The following is a 10,000-nucleotide window of genomic DNA, read 5'->3' as shown; positions in this document are numbered from 1 at the left end:
ATAATTTTAAAATATACACGAGTCAAGGTGAACATTGCTATGTATATACATTATTTAATGACGGGTTAGAATATTTCTTTAATACAATGAATATCAAAAGAAACAATTACATATCATTAGAGAATTCTCTCATGCTTCATCCACTCCTTTGTGCAACTGTCTTCATTTCACATATTATGATATATATAGTATAACTTAGGGATCAGCAATGGGCACCTGCTTCTGTGAAATGGACGTCGGAGATAAATATCTTCCTAATAATAATCTTCAAATACCATCATAACACTCATCTCCTTACAGATGCAGACCTGAGAGGCTGGCACTTGGTATCTGGCCTGGCCCCAAGATATCAAGCTCTCTCTCTCTCTCTCTCTCTCTCTATATATATATATATATATATATATATATATATATATATATATATATATATATATACATATATATATATATATATATATATTATATTCATATATATATATATATATTTATATATATATATATGTATATATATATATATATCTGGCTTGTGAGGCCAGTGCTTTACCACTCCGCCACCGAGTGTGTACACACACACACACACACACACACATATATATATATATATATAATATATATATATATATATGCCTTACAGTGATATATATATATATATATATATATATCTATATATATATATAATATATATATATATATATATATATATCACTTATGTGAGAAAGCTTTAACAAAAGGTAAGGATGTTTTGTTTTTGGCCTTTGTGGATTTGGAAAAGGCTTATGATAGGGTATACTGTGGGAGGTTTTGCAGATATATGGGATCAGAGGAAAGCTGTTAAGGACAGTCAAGAGTTTTTACGAGAGTAATATAGCTTACGTTAGAATTGGAAATGGAGAGAGCGAGTGGTTTGAGGCAAAGGTGGGACTGCGTCAGGGATGTCATGTCACCGTGGCTGTTCAATGTGTACATGGATGGAGTGGTGTGGGAGGTAAAGGCCAGGGTAATAGGCAGGGGACTGGAGATTGTCAAAGAAAATGGAGAAAAGTGGGATGTGATCCAGTTGTTGTTTGCTGACGACACAACACTTGTAGCAGGGTCAGAGGGAGGCTTAAGGAAGTTAGTGACGGAGTTTGGGAAAGTATGCGATAGGAGAAAGTTGAAGGTAAATGTGGGTAAAAGTAAGGTGGTAAGATGTACAAGGGGAAAGGATGGCAGTGAGTTGGAAGTAAGTCTAAAAGGAGATAGACTGGAGGAACTCCATAGCTTAATATATTTGTGGTCGCATGTGACAGGAAAGGGTGACGTGGACGTAGAGGTAAACTGTAGATTGAGAGAAGCAAATAAATGTATTGTGGGATTAAAAAGTGTCATGTGAAATAGGCAACTGGGAATGAATGTAAAGAGGAGATTGTATGAAGGGGTGATTGTCCCGACGGCTTTGTATGGGGCAGAGGCGTGGAATTGAAGAGAGGCAGAGAGGAAAAGTTTGAATATTTTTGAGATGTAATGTTTCAGAAGTATGGTAGGGTTTACTAGATTGGATAGAGTGACCAACGAGGAGGTGAGGAGGAGATCGGGGTGGAAAAGGAGATGACAGATAAATCTGATGAAAGAGTATGGAATGGTTTGGACACATGGAAAGAAGGGGTGAAAAAAGTTTAGTAAAAGAGATATGAAAGGTGGAGATGAAGGAAAGAATGCCATTAGAGACATTTAAAACATAAGAAAAATTAAATATCTGAAAAAATACTGTCGTTTTTAACTCCACGTGTCTTACAGAAAATCTGTTCCCCTCTTTTACATACACACACACACACACACACACACACACACGCACGCACACACACACACGCGCACACACACACACACACACACACACACACACACGCACACACACACACACACACACACACACACACACACACACACACACACACACACACACACACACACACACACACACACACACACACACACACACACGACTCGTGGTGCGGTGGTTAGAGTTCTCAACTGCAACTACGGCGGTCCGGGTTCGAATCCAGCTCATAGCTGAAATCATTTCAGTATCGCTGCACTGCGGGTTTTTACTCCAACTCTCGTGGGCGGGGAGTTGGGGGAGGTGTGCGTGTAAGGTCACAGTATTACCCATAGATCGGTCATACGAGCTCTGAGCTCTCATCCGGGAGTAACGTTAATACCTGTCGATCAAGAGTCAAAAAAACAAACAAAACAAAAACTGATCCAAGACCATGGTGAATCACACACACACACACACACACACACACACACACACACACACACACACACACACACACACACACACACACACACACACACACACACACACACACACATATATATATATGTGTGTGTGTGTGTGTGTGTGTGTGTGTGTGTGTGTGTGTGTGTGTGTGTGTGTGTGTGTGTGTGTGTGTGTGTGTGTGTGTGTGTGTGTGTGTGTGTGTTTACCTAGTTGTATTTACCTAGTTGTATTTTACGGGAAGGGTAGCTACGCTCTTGGTGTCCCGCCTTTGTGTCTCACAGTGTCTAGTTTGCTCTTAAATTCATGTACGGTTTTTGCACACACTCTTGTTTCGTCTAGTTTGTTCCAGACATCCACCACTCTGTGTGGAAAGTTGTTCTTTTTCAGGTCCCTTCTATAACTGTCCTTTTTGAGTTTCTTTCCATGTCCCCTTGTATTTATCTTATTCCAATTTAGTAAGACTTCTCTATCAAGGACTTCCATGCCTCTCACGATTCTCTTGATGGTCAATAGGTCACCCCTTTCTCTTCTCTGTTCCAGAGTCGGTAATTCCAGTTCTGACAATCTCTCCTCATATGACAGCTTTGAAAGTGTTGGGACCATCTTCGTAATTGCTCTTTGGATTCTTTCAATTTTCCTTATACTCTTTTTACTACTGGGTGACCATAGTGTCACTGCGTACTCCAGTCTTGGCCTTATCAGTATGATTAGTATTTTCTTCGCCATTTCTTCGTCCAAGTAGGCAAAGTTGTAGCAAGTTGTAGGTTTCTCCGACAATCATATTCATCTGTCTATCAGAAGTCATGTCTTTTGTGGTAATTACTCCGAGGTCTTTTTCAGAACCCATTTTCTTTACTTCTCTTGTACCGATTTTATATGGTCCTGATATTCTTTTTTATTTTTCCCATTTTCATTATGCTACATTTCTATATATTGAAGTGCACTTTCCATTTCTGACTCAATTCCCAAACCCTGTTCAGATCTCTCTGTAGCGACTCAGTCCGTTTCAATACTTACTTTACTCAGTAGTTTTGCGTCATCTGCAAAGAATTTCATGTAACAATCAACACTTGTGTGTGTGTGCGTGTGCGTGTGTATTTACCTAGTTGTATTTTACGGGAAGGGGAGCTATGCTCGTGGTGTCCCGTCTTCATATCTCATTTTATCTAAACTATTTTTAAATTCATGTATTGTTTTTGCACACACCACTTTCTCATCTAACTTGTTCCAACTGTCTATTACTCTGTGAGGAAAACTTCTTTTTCAGATCTCTTCTATAGCTGTCTTTCTTGATTTTCTTTCCGTGTCCTCTTGTATTTCTATCATCCCATTTTATTAGATCCTCTCTATCAATAATTTCTATGTCTTTCATGATTCTGTAAATAGCTATCACATCTCCTCTCTCTCTTCTTTGCTCTAGTGTCTGTAGCTCAAGTTTTGCTAGTCTCTCTTCATATGATAGTTTTGAGAGTGTTGGTGCCAATTTTGTAATTGCTCTTTGTATTCTTTCAAGTTTTTTATACATTTTTTTGTACTTGGTGACCAATCTTGGTCTTATCAGAGTGATTAGAATTTTCTTTACCATTTCTTCATCCAGGTATGTAAATGCCACTTTGATTGTTCTTATTAAGTTATAAGTTTCTCCAAAAATCTTATTTATATGTTTCTCAGGTGACATATTATTCATAACAATGACTCCCAGGTCCTTCTCATTTTCTACTTTTTTTTATTCCTTCTTCTCCCAATTTATATGCTCCTGTTATTCTGATTTTGCTTTTTCCAAATTCCATTATACTACACTTTTTAGTGTTGAACTCCATCTCCCACTACCTACTCCATTCCCATACTTTATTTAGATCTCTCTGTAGTGACTCACAATCTTCTTCCGAGTTCACTTTTTTTAATAGTTTTGCATCATCTGCAAAGAAGCTCATATAACTTTCAATTTCTTCATCCATATAATTAATATATATAGCAAACATTATTGGGGCCAGAACTGTTCCTTGTGGAACACCACTTATTACTTCATCCCAATTTGAGTGTTTGTCTTTTATCACTACTCTCATTTTTCTTTCTTGCAAAAAGTCTTCCATCCATTTAAGCAGTTTGCCCTGTATTCCTCCTTCAGTTTCTAATTTCTTAATCAACTTCTTATGTGGTACTTTGTCTAAAGCTGTTTTTAGGTCTAGAAATGCACAATCAGCCCATCCATCTCTTTCTTGTATTATATCTACTAGCCTTGAATAGAAACATTAAATTGGTGACGCATGATCGTCCTTGTCTGAATCCAAATTGCCTTGGATTTAGCACGTTGTTTTTTTTCTAAATGTTTCACCCATCTACTTTTGACAATTCTTTTACAAATTTTTGCTATTATACTTGTTAGAGAGACTGGTCTATAGTTGGTAGGGTCTTCTTTATTTCCCCCTTTATATATAGGTACTATATTTGCTTTTTTCCAATCTTTTTTAACTTTTCCTTTCAAGGAACTGTTTATTATGCTGTGTATTTTGTCTGCCAGTCCATTTCTGCATTCTTTCAAAATCTAGTTTGCTATTTCATCTGGTCCATGCGATTTTCTGACATGAAGATTACTCAAGTGTTTCATTATTTCATTCTTTGTTACTTCTATCTCTTTCATAGGGGGGGACTTTCTCTTTCCATTCGATCTCCCCAGGTTGTATATTCTCCCTTGTAAACACTGATTTAAAATGTTTGTTCATAATTTCTGCCATTTCTATTTCCTCTGTGTATTCAACTCCTCCTTGTCTTAGATTCTCTAAATCTTGTTTGTTTTTCAGTTTGTTGTTTACAAATCTGTAAAATAGTTTTGGTTGTTCTTTACATTTTTCTATGACATCTTTTTCATATTTTCTCTTTTCCTCTCTGCACACTCGTACATATTCACTTCTATAACAAGTATATATCTTCCATTTTTCAGGTCTTTTCTCTTTCTTCAATTTGGTCCAAGCTTTATCTCTTTTGTCTTTTAACTCCCTACAACTTTTGTTGTACCACCACTTTACATATTCTTTTTCTTGTTTTTGTCTTGAGCCATACTTTTCCACTCCTTTATAAATTTTTGTCAAAATATTCCATTTCTCTTCCACTGTTAATTCTTATTTGTATATTCTTTCCCAGTTTTCTTTTTGAAAGAATTCTCTTATTTTATCAAAATTTGGTTTTTCATACATCATTCTTCCTTTTCTATATTGTTCATTTCTTTTCATGTATTTCTCCTCATTTAGTTCCAGTTCAACCAATATGTGGTCACTTTTACTTATTGGTGTCTTATATTCAATCATTTCCAATATTCTAGGTTCAGATGTGATTTTTAGGTCTAGTCTCGATGGTTCTTCTTCATTTCTATACCTAGTGTTCTCTTGTATCCATTGTGTCATTGTATGGTCAATAATCATCTCAAGTAGAACATTTCCCCATGAGTCGTCTCCACCCTTTACTGTCATCTCTTCCCAGCAGACTTCTTTGCAATTAAAGTCGCCCATTATAACTATTCTTCCTCCATCTTCCATTATCTTATCTAATGTTATCCTTGTGTCTTCTAACATACTTTTATGTTCACTCTCTTCCCACGAGGCTGTTTTTGGAGGCACATAGTTTATTACAAAATTTCTGCTCTTCTTATCTCTGTCTTCCACTTCGATCATAATCATCTCTACTGTATTCTTTCCATATGTGACACACCTCACGTTTATATCCTTCTTAGGAGCATAACTCCACCCCCTTGTTTTGTCTCTCTGTTTCTAATCCAATAATTATATGCATTATGTCTCTACAATTCCCATTATGTCCGGTTATTTTTCCTTCAGATAATCATTCAGCTCATTCAATTCTGTTATTATTCCATCTATATTTGTGTAGGATACTTTTAATTTTCTGCTACTTCTATTGTATTTTCTGTTTCCCTTTTGTTTTTCTCCAGTATGTCCCATTTCCTTACTTTCATATTCACTACTCTCCAATAGAATTTATCTTTTTCTGACTCTGTTCTGTTCTCGTTTTTTTCCTTAGCTTCTTTTCTTTTAATTTTTCCTCCTCTCTTTCCTCTTTATTCATTTCTCTTTTTATCCATACCTTTTTATATTGTTCACTTGCTGCTAGTTTCCCTGTTTTTGCTAAGATATTCTCTGCTGTCGTTTGTGACCTGAATTTAATCTTAATTGGTTTGGTCTTATCTGTACTATACTTTTCGAGTCTATACATCTCTTCAATTTGTTTCATGATTTCAGGTTCATCTTCCTGAACTAATTCTAGTAAACTGCTTACTTTTTCTTTTTCCTCTTTGATTCTTGTGGTTCTATTAAGATTATACTTCTCTTCCATTCCTAATATAATTATACATTTCTTTTTATCTGCTAAGTCTCTTACTATATTCTCCTTCTGTCTCATCACTTTAATAACTGAGTCTTCAGTTTGTTCTTTCATTTGCTGTTTAGTTATGTCAGTAAATGCAACTTTACTGTTCTCTTGGATTTTTTTTTTTTCTAACCTGTGCTTCTTTTGCTAAGGACTCTTTATTCTCTTTGTTCTTCTTCTTTAATTCCTCGTTCTCATCTTTTAATTCTTTTAACTGTCTTTTCAATTCTTCTATTTCTTTAGTTAAGTTTTTGTTCACCTTCTCTAATTCTTCCAATTTGTCAACTCTGCGCAATCTCTGCCATTTTACCGAACCTACTCTCCCAATGTTCGGTCATTTTTTTTTTAAGTTTTTCCTCTAGTCTTGCTAATCGGGGGAGGTTGGTACCCCCCCCCTCATTAAATCCCTGGAAATTGTTATCCTCACCTTCCATTGTGCTGCTTATATCTATATTTCTAATCTTTACATTTTTGTTAGTCCCTTCATCGTCACTAAATTGACGTTTGTTTATATGGCGTCTGCCTGCCTGGACCAAGTCCCCTTCTTCCTCATTTCCTTCCATTTCCCTCAGTAATCCCTCCCCTTCTCCTTTTTCCTCACCTTCCCACTACACCACGAGCTTTCCCATTCCATATCAATACAATAAGGTACTTCCTTGATGTTGAGATCCACGTAAAAAAATTTTTTTCTTCGGAACTCTAATCTTCGCCGTCCATCCGACAAAAGTATTTGTGTGTGTGTGTGTGTGTGTGTGTGTGTGTGTGTGTGTGTGTGTGTGTGTGTGTGTGTGTGTGTGTGTGTGTGTGTGTGTGTGTGTTTAAACTCTCCTTCCTTCACTAGCTAATGAAAGAAAACAGAACCGCATTCTGCCAGGGCTGTAGCCAACGGTTACAAGTACATAACATCTTTAACGTACCCCCCAAAAAGGTCACATGGTGTGAGATCCTATGATTTAAGGGCCCAACTAAAAAACACTGGGCCCATATACCCATACACCAGAAAATCCTTTTCCTCTTATAAAAGGAATGACCCAGCCAAAACAATACCTTGGAAAGTTATTAAATATATTTTCTTTTTATACAGAAAACTAACTACATTACAATTTTTACTTTGTCTTTGGCTTATGGTTTTGGCTAGAGACTTACTTCTACCCACGAGAAATTTCCTTCGAGCGCGTTGTAGCCTATTAATGATTAAGTTAAATTATGCTTGGCACAGGACTCGAACCCACGCTTTTGCCACGCCTCTTGCTGACACACGCGTACGATTTGTTGAGGTAGAATGACTTGGATTGTGTTGTTGCACTACACATGTACATTCCTTACCTGATACTGTTTTTCAGATCTCTCTAAGCATTCGATTTCTTCTGTGCACAGTGTCATCTGCACTTCTCGCCTCTCCTCCGCCCTCCGTTCCACCTGCCGTCGCCACGCTTCTAGCCTCCGCACTTCACCCTCCAAGTTGGACACCCGCTCTTCAAGATCCTGAAGTTCCACCTCTAGTTCCCCCTTGCCGGCCTCAGCCTGAGGTGGGATAAAGGAAGAAAGTACTTTTCGTTTGTTTCGTGACTCGTACTTTTATTCTGATTATCACCGGACGATTCTTTCAGAAGATGGGAACCTTAAAAGCGAAAGAATGTTGGTGTGACAACCCTAAAAGCCACCATAAAAAAATCCAGAAACCAGCCTTAAATAGACAATTCTTAGTGGAATATACACTTTTGCCAGCAACAATACAAAATCAAGCAAAATCAAGCAAGACTACCTATTCTAGGGAGTTACTTCTTAATAAAAAATTACAAGTTCTCCCTAGTTTTAGTAGGTTCTCGCCGCTTGGCAGAGTAATTGAGGGCGATTAGGCCATAGGGCTGCCTACTAATTAGGGAGCAACACAGTCTAGGAGGCTGCCAGCCAGGTAGAATCCTCCAAAATTATTTCTACCCCAACCGTTGGAATATGCAAGTTCCCAGACCTTGTAGATAACTGATATTGAACCAGTGTGTTGGGTATCAGTGTAAGATATTTGTAATGTGAAGAAGACTCGAGTGAGTTTGGTGGGTTTATTCTGGTAGGCTAGGCTGGGTCAGCGGGCAGGGCTCGGCGCCCTGCCCTGAACACCAAAGTGACCGCAGAGTGACCTGAGTCGCGACCCGTTTGTGGCAAGTACTGAATAGAACTGGGCGGACGCCCAAACCTGGCGTCCTTATAAACACGTCATGCGTACGCTAAAGAAGCACACAACCCATCCTGACCGAAACATGGCTCGGCAGGGCCTAGGTTGTGCTTTCATGAGGATATATATGCATGTAGTACAGGAGTAGTATAGACTTAACCTACACAAATATAATACAAGGCCAAAGGCCAGCTATTTCTACACAACATATAAATTTCCTGTCCCTTCCACTTCTGCAGCGGCGATGCTATAAGCCAAAATACCGCGTCGAAGCACATGTGGGGGACTTTGTTCACCACAGGCCCATACTCTCGCCTAACGGTTGAATTTTCTGTGGCCGACCGGTTTGTGTACAGTTGACATCCTTGTGTCTCTGTAACTTCCCAGCTACAATGAACCTTCATTTACACTCTTCCACCCTCACAAGAACCTCCAGGTCTTCAACCTCCACAACTCTACATTGCACAGTACAGTAGGTCATATCTGTGACTTTTAAAAGTTTTGTGCAACAATCCAGTAACGGGCAAACTTCCCCCATTGCACCACCCCATCATAACATTAGTCCTTAGTGTGTACTAAGTGAGTGACAGTGAAGTGGGTGATTTCGTGCATTGTTAGCGTTCATGCCCTCCCGCTCGCATTGGGGTTACGCCGATCATCCCATCGACCGGGAGCGCGTATTTGACACCATCTCTCATACAAGGTCTACCTCTCACTGGCTCTCGCTACTCGGCGCCTGCACCTGTCTACCGCCTAGCAACTTACAACTTTGTATATTGTTGTATATTACACACACTGTTTTCAACTCATGTGCACTAATTCGTATAGGGTGCTTCTTAGGCATTATATATGATGAATAATCAGGTGTTTCCTCATGCGTCCTACGACCCCCTACTCGCCCAGGCAGAGGAAGACATTGGCGGAAATCCACAAGATCCATGTGAGGTGGGTCATCCCCTCCTCCATTCCTGTCCCTTGCCCTTCCAACATAACCTCCGAGCTTCTTCACCTCTCCACGTTTGTGGGGCAATCTTGCCTTCAGGACGATGCCTGACGTACGCAAGTGGAAGAGGCCAGACGACGACAGGAGAAATTGCGACTAGCACAGGAAGAGGAGCGGCGTCAACAGGACGAAGAGGCCAAAGAGTTACACACATCCTCAACATCCCTCCTAATACGGATTTGAT

General features: G+C 38.9%; 1 protein-coding gene across 1 annotated transcript in view; it reads right to left on the bottom strand.

The window, feature by feature from the left end:
• LOC143018371 (33 kDa inner dynein arm light chain, axonemal-like) overlaps nt 1–10,000 on the bottom strand; it is a 43,413-nt gene that overhangs the window by 55 nt on the left and 33,358 nt on the right. The window contains exon 8 of the mRNA XM_076173731.1: nt 7,967–8,164. Within this exon, the coding sequence (XP_076029846.1) occupies nt 7,967–8,164 (198 nt within the window). The remainder of the gene's footprint in view (nt 1–7,966; nt 8,165–10,000) is intronic.

Source organism: Oratosquilla oratoria, chromosome 34, assembly GCF_046742065.1.
Source record: "Oratosquilla oratoria isolate Oo_2021 chromosome 34, ASM4674206v1, whole genome shotgun sequence".
NCBI lineage: Eukaryota > Metazoa > Arthropoda > Malacostraca > Stomatopoda > Squillidae > Oratosquilla > Oratosquilla oratoria.
Note: the sequence above shows the minus strand (reverse complement) of the source record. Positions and strands in the feature narration are given on the sequence as shown.